The sequence below is a fragment of the Microcebus murinus genome, chromosome 19 (assembly GCF_040939455.1).
Source record: "Microcebus murinus isolate Inina chromosome 19, M.murinus_Inina_mat1.0, whole genome shotgun sequence".
Classification (NCBI taxonomy): domain Eukaryota; kingdom Metazoa; phylum Chordata; class Mammalia; order Primates; family Cheirogaleidae; genus Microcebus; species Microcebus murinus.
This window is the reverse complement of record NC_134122.1, coordinates 7,131,252-7,146,930: the sequence shown is the minus strand read 5'-3', so window position 1 is coordinate 7,146,930 and position 15,679 is coordinate 7,131,252. Positions and strand designations below refer to the sequence as shown.

The following is a 15,679-nucleotide window of genomic DNA, read 5'->3' as shown; positions in this document are numbered from 1 at the left end:
TGGACATTTTCTTCAGTACTTGAGTATAGTTTTTCGATCTGTCACCTAAGCCATTAGAACCTTCTAAAATCAGCGTCTCTTTTGGAAATAGATGATTGAACTCAGTGACAATGAAAACCCTTGGACAATATTCCTGGAAACAGTTGATCCCGAGCTGGCTGCTAGTGGAGCGACATTACCCAAGTTTGACAAAGATCGTAAGTGCCCATGAGACTCCTGACTGTGCTTAGAGCATAGGGCTGGATTCTTGGATGGTTGTTCAAACACACGGGTTAAGCAGAGAGAGCTGTCGCTTAATCCCACAGCTGCTCCTTCCCATGTTCAAGGCTTCCTGGTGAAGTCTAGTAAGACTGGGCTGAGGTGGGGAGATGGCGGCGGCAGCGTGGGGCTGTTCTGTTCCTGGCCTCGGCCTCTGTGTTGTGCTGCCCACCGTGATCAGTCACATAGAGCAGGCTCGCAAGATGTCACAGGCCAGATAGTAACTGTCTCCACCTTTTCTGGCTGTAAATCTGTCTGCCATGGTAGCAGTACAGCTGCCACACAGAATATGTAAACGACCGGCTGTCTGCCAGTAAGGTTTATTTACAAAACAGGTGGTTTGGAATTTGCTGACCCTTAATATAAAATGACAGAGGTTTTTTTTTTTTGTTTTTTTTTTTTTTTTTTACCACAAGTGGTCACGTTTAGCAAAGACTAAGCTGTTAACATGTCTCTGTGCGGTAACACTTGTCCCGCTCGTTGGTGCAAGGTCTCTATGAACTAGGGTTTCTAAATTCAGTGCACTTAATGCCTCAGATGTAGCCGTTCCCGTGAGTTTGATGTCATAGCATCAGCCTCTTGAGTAAACCTCCTCTGACCGTTAGGTCAGCATTAGGACCATAAGCTGTCATTTCCGTTGTCACTGAGCAGCCAGTGAACTTACCAGTAATCTTTTTCTTTAACGTTGTACGAGTGTTACGATACTAACAAAACTCGTTTATTAACCTTGTAGATGATGTAATGTTATTTTTGAAGATGTATGATCCCAAAACACGGAGCTTGAATTACTGCGGGCATATCTACACACCAATATCCTGTAAAATACGTAAGTCCTCACTGCTCTTGCCTTCTAAGGAGACTTTTGCTCAGCATGTTACAGCTGCGTATTTAAAAACTTCCTCCATCCTAGGTGACTTGCTCCCGGTTATGTGTGACAGAGCAGGATTTGGTCAAGATACTAACCTTATCCTCTATGAGGTTTGTGTGGTTCATTTTTTCATCAGTGCATAGCGTTAGTAGTTTGGGGGTGAAAGGCTGTTTATTTTGCTTTCTTTCAATTTGTTACCGTGTGAAGTCTATACCTGACCCCTGACTTGGGGGCCTTCAGGTAATTTTGAGGATCACATTTTTGGATTTGTGATTTATTAAAAAAAACACAAAACTAAGATCAGTAATTAATTTCATACTTAGGGATTTTTCCATTTGATATTTTCTATTAGCATTTTAACTAAAAATGTAGGTGGACAGAATTGGGGGTAGAGAAAATACTTAAAGCATAGGGAAGAGTATATGGCCATGTTAAACATTAAACAAACTGTGCCGTGTTACCATCTTGTATCTTTTACTATAGGAAGTTAAACCGAATTTAACAGAGCGAATTCAGGACTACGACGTGTCTCTTGATAAAGCCCTGGATGAACTAATGGATGGTGACATTATTGTGTTTCAAAAGTATGTACTTTTTTGAAGAATTTTCACTAATGTCAGAGGTTTTCTTGTCGTTGGAGCAAGAAACATTTGCGTGTAGACCCTGTGCCATGTTTGGCTGAGAGCACCTCAGTGCTGACATAGCTGGCCTTCTCTAGGTTTTGGAATCAGGGGTGGGGGACATCTTTAGCATGTGAAGCTCTAAAAATGTCAGTAAACGAGCATGGTAGCTATGGGGGGGGCTTTATGGAATAACAACTCGTTTTCCTTTCCCTAAATTACACGAAATTCCATAGAACGCACCTGCTTAGGTAATTCATTCAGACCTGTCTGCGCATAACCCAGCAGCTCTGTGGTCTCCGATGTTACATGAAGGCAGTGATTTGCTGACCCCTGGTCAGAGCCTGGGCTCTGCCTCCTGCCAGTCCCGTGGGCACGGCACTGCATCCTGGGCGCACTTGTTGTCTCAAGCATGTTCTGGTTTTGTAGGGACACTGAGAATGTGAAGCCGCCGGCACTGTGGGTGGCTCAGAGCACGTCCCCCAGCCGTCATTGCTACTCTTACTGTACCTTGCTCTCTCAGGGAGCTGAGGCGGCTCCCTGCAGCCTGGAAGTGAAGCCTGAGTTTATGTTGCAAGAGAACCTGTTGGTGTCACTGTTGCATAAAAGATCCCGTTTTTTACTGACGACTCCCCTCTGTGGACTTTGATTCAGTCTGTAAACCTTTCCCCCCAGGGATGACCCTGAAAATGATAACAGTGAATTGCCCACTGCAAAGGAATACTTCAGAGACCTCTACCATCGCGTCGATGTCATTTTCTGTGATAAAACAATCCCTAACGATCCTGGATTTGTGGTGACATTATCAAATAGAATGAATTATTTTCAGGTATTTAAGAAACATTCTTCTCCCCTTCAGATCTGTACCAGAAAGACCAATTTCTTTTTTGAAATGCTTGTTAAAGAGGTTGTCTAGGCTGGGTACGGTGGCTCATGCCTAATCCTAGCACTCTGGGAGGCCGAGGCAGGCGGATCTATTGAGCTCAGGAGTTTGAGACCAGCCTGAGCAAGAGTGAGACCCTGTCTCTGCCAAAAATAGAAAAAATTAGTCGGGCATGGTGGCACATGCCTGTAGTCCTGGCTACTCGGGAGGCTGAGGCAGGAGGATCACTTGAGCCCAGGAGTTTGAGGTTGCTGTGAGCTAGGCTGAAGCCACAGCACTCTATCCAGGGCAACAAGAGTGAGACTCTGTCTCCAAAAATAAATAGAAGTTGTTTAATGGGCTTAGTTCAGAAGGGGGCAGGGGGTTATAATCCTATGGACCACACTTCTGAAAGTGAAAATCCTTTAAAAAATGATGGTTAGATATGCGGGTCCGATGGTGCTATACTAAGACATATAGTTTATTTCATTAAATAGTAAATTTCTAGGGAATTTAAATTCAGGCTGCTCATACCACATTTTCAGTGATTAATCATGAAGTTTATTGAGCACATTTCAGTCCGTCCCTAATATGTGAACCTTGCTTTCTGTCTCCTGGCTTGCTTCTGTCTCACAGGTTGCAAAGACAGTTGCACAGAGGCTCAACACGGATCCAATGCTGCTCCAGTTTTTCAAGTCTCAAGGGTAAGCCACACTCACAGACCCCTGTCGTTTGGTCAGTGCCACATGCTTTCCATGGCTCATCAAAACATCTGGCAACTAATGTTAATAAGTAGCTAGTCTCATCACCTGACATGCCATTTCTTGCTTAGTTTCAGATTTAGCATTGTCACCACTCACAGCTTGACCACATTACTCTGAGATGTCAGAATAATCGTCAGCCCCATCTAAAGCCAGACTTACTCTAGATAACGTCATCAGTGCGCCTCCCATGTGTCCAGCTGGGTCAGTCCCTGCCAGGTTTCTGTGCACTATGCAGAGCACTCAGGTGTGGCAGCCAGGGGTGCTCAGGTCTCAAGATAGGAGTACAAAGCTGAGCCCTATGTCAGGTCCAAATTTCATGTCAAGGCGTAAGGGCAGTGGTTTGCATTTATGCTCACTCACAGATACTTGTTTTAGGCAAATAAGTCATTTATTTATACGCTGTTTTCTTGTGTAGTTATAGGGATGGCCCAGGTAATCCACTTAGACATAATTATGAAGGTACTTTAAGAGATCTTCTACAGTTCTTCAAGCCCAGACAACCTAAGAAACTTTACTATCAGCAGGTATGAGTCCAAATTAATGTAATTGTGGGTATAAAGAGAAGGCCTGGGTTTTTGTGGAAACGTATCTAAAATGAGTCTCTCTTTTCTTAATAGCTTAAGATGAAAATCACAGACTTTGAGAATAGGCGGAGTTTTAAGTGTATATGGTTAAACAGCCAATTTAGGGAAGAGGTAAGTTTTGTTTAAAATACCTTGAGTGTTTATTTTATTGGAGCTGTCGTTTCTGTATATCCCCAGCTCCCATGCGGAAATAACAAAAGCCCTGTCTAAATGATAGCAGGCATTAAATGCCCCCCGGCCCAGGGTCTTCCCTCCTCCTGCCTGGCACGATCCTCTCAGGCCTTTCGGGTGAAAACCAGTGTTGAGCTAACAGAGCTCCCTGTGATGCTTTTCTTACTGCTGGGGCGATGCTGCTGCGTGGCCCAGGGGAAGTGTGCCGCTCAGACGGTGCCTGCCCTGGCCGCTCCAGGCCGTGCGGCAGACATTGACTCTGCTGTGCACGCGCTTCCCACATTGCCAGCGCAGGCTGCTCTGTCGCCTGCCTGCTCCAGACAAGACGTGTCCAGCCGTGCCTTTAAGTGGTTCTTCTAGACAGTCTCTGCCCTCGCGGATACCGCGTTGTCACCTTTCTGGCTCTAGCAGCGTTGAAGGAAGATTTGAGCCATTCCAGCCCCCCACCCCACCCTACCCCCACCCCGTGTAGAGCGGGTCAGATGAAGCCCACCGTGTGCCTGGTCTGTTGCCTGGCCAGCGTCACTCTCTGTCTGCTGGGAATTGGGAAGGCTCTTGGACGGCCCCTCAGGGGATCACGTCCTGAGAAGCTGCTCTATAAACGGCAAGCTTTTTGCATAGAGCGTTTGTCTACAGAAATGAGTCTTTGCATCCTGACCTGCTAATACTGGGTGGGCCTCGGGTCAACGCTCATCTGCCCACCCTGAGTGAGCTCACAAGGGAGGGACCACCGCGTGGGAACATAGACAAGGACATGTTGGGCCAGCTGGGGACAATTTTTCCTCCTTCCTGTTTGTTAAAGTGCTTATTTCGTCTTTCCATTGCTTAGGAAATAACACTATATCCAGACAAGCACGGATGTGTCCGGGACCTATTAGAGGAATGTAAAAAGGCCGTAGAGCTCGGGGAGAAAGCATCAGGGAAACTCAGGCAAGTATTTCCTGAGCCCAAAGGTAGGGGTGGCGTGTGCTCCCCCTCACCGCTCCCCTCCCCCAGCTAATGGAGGTGGAGCACAGCCGGGGGCAGTGCGGTCCTGGCCCGGTGTGGAGAGACGGCGGTCTGGCAGAGGTTTATGGGCACTTCACAGCCATTTTTCCTCCTTTCCCCCTTATCTCCTGATGTTAATGAGCTGTAGAAAAAAGGTGAGATTCAGGTAGAAAAGCCAAGCAGAGGAAGGATATGAATCAAACTGTGAATGATCAGTGAGAGGTTGGGTCACCCTGAATCTGTTCAGCCAGCATGCAGGCCACAGGAAGAAGCCCCCAGTTAGATGATGAATGTTTATTTCAGAGAGGTGGGTACTCTTCCCAGCATTTTGCCTTGTAGTCAGCTTGTAGGACAAACAGCCTTTGGGGCTATTTGCTTTCAAATCTACTTTCTTGGGAATTTTAATAAAACAATGAATGAGACTGTAATCTGTTATCTAAAGAGTAAGTGAGGAAAACACCTGGTCCTGCCTACCTTGAGTTCCTTTTGGGAAAGGCTTACACAGGCTAGGAGCCTCAGTTTATCTCTGTGCCCCAGTGTGGCCACTTGCACTAAGACCAGCTGAGTCCTTTGATCTCATGCTCTGCGGGGACCACCTGGGCCATGTTCTGTCTGCTCCCCATGAGTACCTGCTTCTGACATTTCAAACCCTCTTAAAAATAAGAGGACAAACACATATTGTGGTGGTAGCTTTATAGATATAGTTTTCTAGAAAACTATTTGTGATCATTGTTTTATTCTTACATAAATGTATGTACCCATTTCACTTTCTTGTCCTTTTTTTCCCTGTGTTCAGGCTGCTAGAAATTGTAAGCTACAAAATTATTGGTGTGCATCAAGAAGATGAACTATTAGAATGTTTATCACCCGCCACGAGTCGAACGTTTCGAATAGAGGTAACTGTCCCTTTGTTGGCAGAGAGTTTGTGAGCCCTCTGGGTGGGACTGGGCCTGTCTGCTGCTTGCCGGAAGGTGGAAGCGAATTGTGTAAGCAGCTGAGTGTGTTCATGTACCAGTAGTCGAGGTGCGTTTTTTTTTTTTTTTTTTTTTTTTCCTTGAGACAGAGTCTCATTTTGTTGCCCAGGCTAGAGTGAGTGCCATGGCGTCAGCCTAGCTCACAGCACCTCAAATTCCTGGGCTCAAGCAATCCTGCTGCCTCAGCCTCCCAAGTAGCTGGGACTACAGGCATGCGCCACCATGCCCGGCTAATTTTTTCTATATATGTTAGTTGGCCAATTAATTTCTTTCTATTTATAGTAGAGACGGGGTCTCGCTCTTGCTCAGGGTGGTTTCGAACTCCTGACCTCGAGCAATCCGCCCGCCTCGGCCTCCCAGAGTGCTAGGATTACAAGCGTGAGCCACTGCGCCCGGCCTCTACTTTGGTTTTGAATTTGATAACTCTAGGTACCTCATAAGTGACAATCATGTAATATTTGTCCATAGAAATTAATCTTCAGTGTGGGCCACTAAGCACCTCCAGGCAGAATGTGTGGATTGCTTGAATTTAGAGCTGTTGGCATTTCCCCAGTACCTGGAATAATACATTATTTGGTCTCTATGCATAGTTTTCCTTTGAAAAATATTAGATATCTTTTGGCTCTGAACTCTCTGTCATTCTAGCTAGATCCAAGTGTGGCACTTTGTTTTGGCAAAAATAGTCTGTGTCCTTGTTGGAGTGGTAAGTCGTAATTTAAATGTGGCCGTGTTGTCTGCGTTAACCCTACTTACCCAAGCCTGTGTTTGATGCTGTGTCCCCAGGAAGTTCCTTTGGACCAGGTGGACATAGACAAGGAAAACGAGATGCTCATCACAGTGGCTCACTTCCACAAAGAGGTGTTCGGAACGTTTGGAATCCCGTTTTTGCTGAGGATACACCAGGTACGATGTTGGCGGCGGGTTGAGCAGCTCCAGTGGAAGCGTAAGTTCCCAGTGACCGCTCTTGCTACCTCGGGGTCCTGCTTGGGCGCTGGCCACGGTGCTGGCAGCACCAGGATGCCGGGGTGACACCTGTCCTCTGCTCTTCCAGGGCGAGCACTTCAGAGAAGTGATGAAGCGGATTCAGAGCCTGCTGGACATCCAGGAGAAGGAGTTCGAGAAGGTATGCGCCCGGGGACCTGGTGACGGCGCGCTCAAGCCCTGACTGGGAACGCGGCCTGGATGTTTTTTGCTGGAGATGTGAGTTTTGGAGATACCCAGAAATAATGGAGGAGTTTAAATTTTTTTTTTCTTTTAGTTTAAATTTGCAATTGTAATGATGGGCCGACACCAGTACATAAATGAAGACGAGTATGAAGTAAATTTGAAAGACTTTGAGCCACAGCCTGGTAAGTGCCTGCTCTGTGGTCTGGGGTCTTGGGGGGGGGGTGGCAATACCTGGTTGGGGGTGGGCAGCCCTGGGGGTCCAGTGGCAGCTCTTCTCTTTGCACACCTGGGTGACGTGTGACCTATGAATTCTTAGAGGAGTAAAGCTTTGGGTATGTAACCAGTGGTCAGTGGTGGCCAGAAACTTAGGACTGAGGTGGTGGTCCCAGGGGTGCAGGTCCTCTGACAGCACTGCATTCTGGAAGCCTCTGCGATGTCTGCTCAGGCTGTGGGCATCCTTGGCCCCAGCTGAGCATGCTGCTCGGACGCTCCTGGCCTCCCTGTGAACTTACACCTCAAGGCCGACAGGACCCACTCCTAGTGGTTGTGCATGTGCACGTTGGCCACTGCTGACCCAGGGGCTCCAGGGTTGCTCGGTGGTCTCAGTTGCTTTTCTTTGTCCCCACCAGGTAACATGTCTCATCCTCGGCCTTGGCTAGGGCTCGACCACTTCAACAAAGCCCCAAAGAGGAGTCGCTACACTTACCTTGAAAAGGCTATTAAGATCCACAACTGACTTCCTTACCCCATGTGTCGGAGGCGAGGGACGGTGCGTGGGTGTGTGCCCCTTTGAACAGCGGAGAACTCCGGCACACACGCACACTCCCCGGAGTCGTCAGCAAAAGGATTTGCTGCTGATGTTAATTTTATTTTGTTGAGGCTGTTCAGTTTGGCTTCTCTGTATCTATTGACTGCCCTTTTGAGCAAAATGAAGGTGTTTTTATAAAGCTTGGATGCCAATGAGAGTTATTTTATGGTAACCACAACGCAAGGCAGCTGTCAGCATGACGGGGGAGGAGGCTAGCGGGGCGCAGGGCCCGGCCGGGGCTCCGGGCTGCTTCCGGTCGCACGGGCGCCCGGCTGCCCCCGCGGCCCTGCAGCTATAAAGTCTTGTGTCTAGGCTCGTCTGACCTGTTCCTTCAGTTATACTTTCAGTGACCTTCTGTGCATCTGTAAAGGCAAAACAGAGAAACTCACACCTAATAAATAGCGCTCTTTCCGTCATTGTGTGCGTTGTCAGCCCTGCCTCGGTTCTTCTCTCCTCGGCTGCCGGCCCCCCGCCAGCCATGCTGTCCTGCAGCCCGGTCCCGACAGGTGTCTTGGGGTCTTTTTATTAAGCTGAAAACATTGTTAAGTACAATTAAGGTTTACTGTTGCCTTTCGGCAAACTTGATCTCAACAATTCATATGAGCAGGTGAAAGAATTATAAATAGGATTTCAATAAATGGAACAGAACAAACGAGAGAGCCTTTAGCAAGAGGGCATGCTCGCTAGTGGTTAGTAGGCTGTTGACTTTGTAAAAAAGCTTAAAAAAGGAAAAATGAAATTGTATATTTAATGAATGAACATGTACAATTTGCCACTGGGAGGAGGTTCCTTTTTGGTGGGTGAGTCTGCAAGTGAATCTCACTGATGTTGATATTCATTGTGTGTAGTTTTATTTCGGTCCCAGCCTGGTTTCCTTTCATTCTGGAGCTAATGCCAGCTGCGTGTCTAGTTCTGAGTGCAGTACAATAGAATCAGCAAATCACACTTATTTTTCAGCCTTTCCCCAAATTTTTTTTTTTAATTTTTTGTTTCTGTAGCAGCAGTGTACACCAACTCTTCCTGTATATTGCCTTTTTGCTGGAAAATGTTGTATGTTGAATAAAATTTTCTATAAAAATTATAATTCAGTGAGTGACGTGGAAGTTGAGGAAGATTTTTACTCTCCCTGGAAATAGGATCGGGAAACATTTCCTTTATAATCTTTCACTGAGGTGTCCTTTTCCGTCTCATTTCCATTTTTGGGGTGGTCTTTTGTTTTGGGTTTGTTTGTTTCCCCCTCCTAGTTACATTTGAGCTTAAGAAATCAAAGGTTTTCCAAGAGGGAACCATGTACAATGACTGGAAATATTATTTAACGTATAAGGCATAGTCCGGGAGGCAGGCACGCCGGCAGGTGGACGTGTGAGCCGGGAGTGGTTCACCTCCGTGGCCTCGTCCCACGTGCAGGGCGTGGACGTCCTGGTCTCTGGGCCAGTCTGGACCGTGGAGCGACTCCTCCCTCGGTGTCCACTGTAATTAATGTGTGTGCCTTCCCCCTCAGAGCTGCCTTCCGCCGAGTGACAGACGCAGGTGGCGAGGGCCCCCGGGTGGCCCGGCCCACTCTGGCCTTCCTCTCCTGCAGGAGGCGTAGTTGCGGGCAGGGCGACAGAGCCATTCACTGTGTGTGTGTCCCCGAATGAACGTTAAGGTGTTGACTCGCTTTAGTTTTGTTGGTGATAGTCTTAGGTGACTGAAAGTTCTACTTTCCCTTAAGATATTAAATGACTGTTTTTTTCAAAGAACTTGTTGCAGTGTGTCCGTCCTGTGCTGCATCTCCTTTTCCCTTCCCTCCCGGTGCTGGTGTCAGGAGCTCGAGTTCCCTGAGCTGGTTTTGGGGAGACAGGAGTGGAGCTTTTATGTCAAAGGAAGCGCTCTGCCTTTGGGTCAGCTCACCTGTGTCCTCTCCCTCGGGGTATGGCCGTGCCACCTGCTGGCGGCAGTGGGCCCTCCCAGCAGCGTGTCCCTTGGTGGCCCGTGTCGCACACAGACGCAGCGTGCTGAGACGGGCTCCTTTAGAAACTGGAAGAGCGTGTGAAGGCGCCTCTCGAGCAGCAGTCTCTGGGTGCAGGCTGCTCTGGGGCAGTCGCTGTCCTGTCCTCCCAGCACCCCGAGGGCCATCTTGGGGACCAGCACACGCAGCGATAAGAGTGCCTGCGGCGGCGCTGGCCAGGCGTCAATCCACTAAAAAAATAAAAAATAAATAAACGCGTGATTACATCAAGGGAGCCGAGTCTGTCACACACCAGTGGGGGGGTCTTTGTGTGTGAGGGGGCTCTGCAGCGTGGGCCTACGCCACGGCCACAGCAAGCCAAGCGCGGGGACCGTCTCTTCCTGGTGGGGGCCTTGGCCGGGCTCCCCACAGCTGGCGAGGGCGGGGTGCTTGGAACCATAGGCCGCTGTCACCGTTTGTCTTGAGGCCAACGTCCCTCCGTGGTGTCTGGGGTGGAGACCTGGGGGTAGCCGACTGAGGCCCCCCAGGGGCGCTGGGGCACCTTGGGCTCTGCGCTGCGGGTGGGGGGGGCTGTGAGAAAGACGAGTCTCTTGCGCTCTTGGCCTATTGGGTCTGGGTCGGCAAACTTTCCGTAAAGGGCCAGAGGGCAAACACTGCCCGCTCTGCGGGGCAGACGGCGGTCTCTGCTGCAGCCACTCAGCTGGCGCAGCAGGACAGCCCCGGCGACGCTCGCTCAGGTGGACAGGTGAGGCCGGACCCAGCACACCTCTACAAACAGGCCTTCCGTCTGCTGACGCCCGGGTTGGAGGGAAAGTAACGCACCTGTTTTGTGGCTTGATAGGCGGGTCTGCTGGGGGTGGGGTGCGAGTCAGTGACAGTGGCACCCAGCCTTGGCCCTTCCGAAAGATGCTGACACACACATTTCAGACACTGTCGAGTGGGGACTGTGCCTCCCCGTGATTTTGGTATGTGTAGCTCTCCTGGCCTTGCCGTGTTTGTTACTGCCCGCCCTGTCCCCTCCCTGACCTGCCATCCTGGGGGAGGCACTGTATCTGCTCTGTCCTGTGCAGTGGCCACTGGCCACGTGTGTCCCTGGACCTCGTGTGCGTCCCTGGGGCCGAGGGAGTAAAGTCTTCCGTTGGAGCCGGCGCGGGCGGCTCGTGCCCACCGCGGCGCGTGATGCAGTTCTAGCCTTGTGAATTGTTGATTAGCTCCTTCGCCGAGCTGCTGAGTTGACGTACGGAACTCGAGTGCACTGGGGCTGTCATTTTTACGGCCGGTTCATTAACAGAAGCTTTCAGGGGCATTCGTTTTCTCTGTTGGGAACGAAGTCAAATACAGGCAAAGCCCGCAGATTCCCGCGTCTTGCCACTGGGGGGAACGGGCGCTTTGCATCCTCTGCTGACGTTTCTTCACAGCCTCTGCCTCTGGGTGAGGCCTGGAAGCTGGGCGCCCCACCCCCACCCCTGACCTCGAGCGGTCTCGGAGCAAAATTGGCTGTGCTGGTTCTGGAGCGGAGGGTCCCCACTCTGCTCCTGGGGGCACCGGCCCACACAGGCTATGAACCGCCAGTGCCGGGTCTGGGTGTGGGCGCTCGGGTGTTCACAGCAGGGTGCTTGCAGGTCGGATGGGTGTAAAATACGGAGAGGGAAGGAGCTACCGGCTCCGCCCAGCAGCTCCTGCTACAAGGCTGGTCTCCTTCCCTCCAGTGTAGATCAGGGGCCACTCGGCCCTGCAAACTCGCTCCTGCACAGTAGGCTTCACAGCGGGGCAGGAGGCAGGGAAGGGTGGGCGGTGTCAGGCCCTCCGTGGCGACCAGGGGTGTTGGGGGGCGAGGGTTATAGTAGAAGCTGCTCAAGGATCCCATCCTGGCCTAGGTGGCCCCTCAGTGCCCCCCACCCCCCATGCACGGCTCAAGGTGAGACCCAGCAGCGTACCCTGCCCCCTGAGCTGAGCAGTGCAGGCTGGGACGGGCGTGGCTGACCCTGCTGGGAGGGAGGCTCCCAGCTGCTGATAGCAGAGCCTATCTGCTGTCCCGAACCAGCACCACACCCTCCTGTTGGCTCCCGAGATAAGGATGGGGGATGCTCTGTGTCCCAGTCCCGGCCAAGCTTGGGGATGGCAGGAGCAGCAAACCCGTGTCAGCACCCTGCGTAACGGCCACTGCCTCTGAGGAGGGCAGACCATAGTGCAGCACCGAGGCGCCTGGCAGCCCAGAGTAGACCAGAACCCGGACCCAGCAGGGCCTTGTCCTTGCCAACTGCACAGCGGGCATTTCAACCCCAACTCGCTGCCCCCCCTTCCCATTTAACACCCCGGCTCCGCCCTCCCTGGATGGCAGGATGGGAGCTGTCCCCAGTTTGAAACGAGAGGTCAGCCACTTGCCAAGCTCATCTGCCCAGGGCAGATACGGTATCCCTCTGAGCCGGGGGACTCTCCTGGCCACCCCTCCTGGGCTGCCCTCTTGACAGGCCCCAGGAGTGGCTGAAGGGCCAGAGAACGAGGCCATGACCCCAGCCCACTGCCAGCCTGGCCCTCCTGCTGGGTCTTGGCGCAGGAGCCCAGGCTGCCCTAGGACGAGTCCTCGGCTGGTGAAGAATGACAGGTGGCAGCAGTGGTTTGGGCCGTGTCCTCTAAGGCCGTGAGCGCAGAGACCCTGGGACTGGCTGAGGGGTCCCGTGCAGCTGCACTAACCAGGTGGGAAAAAGCTGAGAAGCCTTTTGAATTTCCAGCGTGAATTCTCCCACTTTGAAGAGCTGGCAAATGACACTGGGCAGTCTCAACCCAAGAGGCCAGAGGACCGGCCTGTGGAGTCACGGCGGAAGCATGCAGTCTCAGAAGTCTCAGTGGCAACCAACTCAGCAGCGACAGCTCTCCTGGGACGGGGGCGGCACAGCAGTGCATCTGCCGCGGCGAGCAGAGCCCCACGGAGCTGCAGCCGGCACCCTCAGTTTCTGTACAGGGAGGGTGTGGGCAGACCACCGTGAGACGCCGTCGCAGGACTGCAGACCCTGTCGCCTCTTGCTGTCTGGGAATCTGAGTCACAGCCGGCGCTGCCTGGAGTCTGAGCAAAGGGCTGGGGGTGGACCTGCAGGTGCAGGGTTCAGGCTGAAGGGTGGCTTTGGGCCGGGCCAGGTGGCTCACGCCTGTAATCCTACCACTCTGGGAGGCCGAGGCGGGCGGATTGCTCGAGGTCAGGAGTTCGAAACCAGCCTGAGCAAGAACGAGACCCTCGTCTCTACTATAAATAGAAAAGAAATTAATTGGCCAACTAAGATATATATAGAAAAAATTAGCCGGGCATGGTGGCGCATGCCTGTAGTCCCAGCTACTCGGGAGGCTGAGGCAGCAGGATTGCTTGAGCCCAGGAGTTTGAGGTTGCTGTGGGCTAGGCTGATGCCACGGCACTCACTCTAGCCTGGGCAACAGAGTGAAACTCTGTCTCAAAAAAAAAAAAAAAAAAAGGGTGGCTTTGCCGGCAGAAGCAGGTGGCCCCGTGACGGGTTGCCTCTGCAGGGCCACCAAGCCCTGTTTGGGACTGCAGGGCCTCACCTGTAGACACAGAGCTGAGGCCAGTGCCCCCTGTCTCGCCCACCTGGGCCTCCTCGGTCGCCCTGTGTTGACTCGGCACCCGGTATCCTGGTCACACACGGGAGGTCACTTCCCGCACCTTCAGGGACTCACCAGGGCTCCACAGACGGGCGCCTGATCGTGCCAGAAACGTCACCGTCTACTAAGGATCCTGTTGAGCCCGGTCTCTGTCTGGACCTGAAACGAGGCCCCCGGGCCCCGCAGCCAGTGCGGGCTGGGAAGTCGGTTCTCCCGATTCCTGGGGGCCGCTGCTGGTGGTGGGGCCTCTGGGGGTGGGGGGTGGCCGCGCTGCAGGCATGGGAGTTCACGTCCGGAGAAATCTGTCCTGGAGCTCGTCCTTGCTGGCCGGCCTGACCCGGCCTGGAGGCTCCCAGCCAGCCCCCTGGCACCCCTGCTGGAGACCGCCTGGCGGAAGCCGGGTAATGCCGCCGCCCCGCCCGGCCCTCAGCCGCACTGGCACCTCTGCACCTCCCCTCCCACCCCACCCCAGCCCATGCGGGAGCCTTCGCAGGCGACCCGAGTTTCCAGCGCTCATCTGGTGACTGGATTTGAATAACCCGTTCTCTCTGGGCCGGAGGGGTGGGGCAGTGCTGCCCCCTGGGGGTGGCCGTGAGCATTGCCGCGAACCCCGGCCAGGCTTAGGTAGAGACGGGCTTAGGTGGAGAGGGCTTAGGTGGAGACGGGCGGTCGGTTTCCTGCTTTTTCCTCTTCCCCCAACCTTCCCTTTCTCTGTGAAATTCATCTTAATTGAAAAGGTGATGGGGGGGGCAATATTATTTCTCTCTTGAATAATTAAGAAATCTTGGCCGGCCACAGTGACTCACACCTGTAATCCTAGCACTCTGGGAGGCCGAGACAGGAGCCTCGCTTGTGGTCAGGAGTTCAAGACCAGCCTGGGCAGGAGCGAGATCCCCGTCTCTACTAAAAATAGAAAAAATTAGCCAGGCGTGGTGGCTCATGCCTGTAGTCCCAGCTACTCGGGAGGCTGAGGCAGGAGGATTGCTTGAGCCCAGGAGTTTGAGGTTGCTGTGAGCGAGGCTGACGCCACGGCACTCACTCTAGTCGGGCAACAGAGTGAGACTCTGTCTCAAGTAAATAAATAAAAATGTAGCCCCCTGGTTGTGACACTGGATCTTAAGTCGTCCCAGCCCCTCCTTGACCTGGCCCCAGGCTGACCCCGTTTTGCCCAGAAGGGGTCTCATCCTCAAGTACTCTGGGGCCTTTGGACGGCCACCGTCCTCTGCAGCAGCCTGTGTGGGGTCTTTCGGGTCAGACCTCTGGGCAGGCAGCCCGGACAGGGACAGGGGCGTAGGACAATGTGGGGCTGCCTGCAGCCAAGCCCTGGGGCATGGGGTGAGCCCAGACCCCCCACGTGTGCCTGGGGAAGGTGACAGGCCAGAGGGTGGGTGGCCCTGGAGAGCCACGGGGAAGGGGCTGGATGGGTGTGGGTGACACTGGGGCTGGGGTGGGGGCAGGGAGGGCCTGGCTCACAGGTGGCCCCGGCGCGGAGTGTGGGCAGCACTGCTGCAGGTGGGGAAGGGAAGGAGCTGGCAGGACGTGTGGCCGGGAGGCCGGGAGGCCGGGGGACGTTGTCTCCTCTGAGGACAAGGCCGGGATGAAGGAGGAGAGGGGACAGGATGGTAGGACCACCCTGGAGGGTCGGGTGAGAGGCGATGGCAGCGCCGTTCCCAGCCACCCAGCCCACGCGAGGAGGGAGGCGCTCTGAGGCCTGCTGGGAGCCCAGGGTGCTGCAGGGGACGAGGCCAGAGGCAGGACGGGCAGATGGGGCAGGTGCAGACCCCCACCGGGAGGTGGCCCAGAGCAGAGGGGCTTGGGGACGGGCGTGCAGGTCAGCGCTGCAGAGAACGCAGCGAGCTGAGCCTGGGGAGGGTGGGAGGCGGGTGAGGCGGGGTCGCAGGAGTGCGGGAGGGGAGGGCGGGAGCCCGGAGCGGTGGAGGCTGCCCCGGGCGGGCGGCGAGGCCCCCACGCAGCAGACTCGGCCCCCGGCGGGCGCTGTCCCGGCGGCGCTGCCCGCACCTCCCACTGTGGCAGGCGGAAGGACACAGGGTGCGGA

General features: G+C 53.4%; 1 protein-coding gene across 3 annotated transcripts in view; it reads left to right on the top strand.

Moving 5' to 3' along the window:
• Positions 1–8,479, top strand: part of USP7 (ubiquitin specific peptidase 7) — a 59,393-nt gene extending 50,914 nt beyond the window's left edge. For all 3 annotated transcript variants that reach the window (XM_012785231.3, XM_012785222.3, XM_075995097.1), the window contains 14 exons: positions 92–197; positions 992–1,084; positions 1,169–1,236; positions 1,610–1,710; positions 2,422–2,575; positions 3,245–3,312; positions 3,788–3,896; positions 3,990–4,067; positions 4,957–5,057; positions 5,911–6,010; positions 6,872–6,991; positions 7,140–7,211; positions 7,347–7,437; positions 7,885–8,479. In XM_012785231.3, coding sequence (XP_012640685.2) covers positions 92–197; positions 992–1,084; positions 1,169–1,236; positions 1,610–1,710; positions 2,422–2,575; positions 3,245–3,312; positions 3,788–3,896; positions 3,990–4,067; positions 4,957–5,057; positions 5,911–6,010; positions 6,872–6,991; positions 7,140–7,211; positions 7,347–7,437; positions 7,885–7,991 — 1,368 coding nt within the window. In that variant the 3' untranslated portion in view covers positions 7,992–8,479. The remainder of the gene's footprint in view (positions 1–91; positions 198–991; positions 1,085–1,168; positions 1,237–1,609; positions 1,711–2,421; positions 2,576–3,244; positions 3,313–3,787; positions 3,897–3,989; positions 4,068–4,956; positions 5,058–5,910; positions 6,011–6,871; positions 6,992–7,139; positions 7,212–7,346; positions 7,438–7,884) is intronic.
• Positions 8,480–15,679: the final 7,200 nt, after the last annotated feature.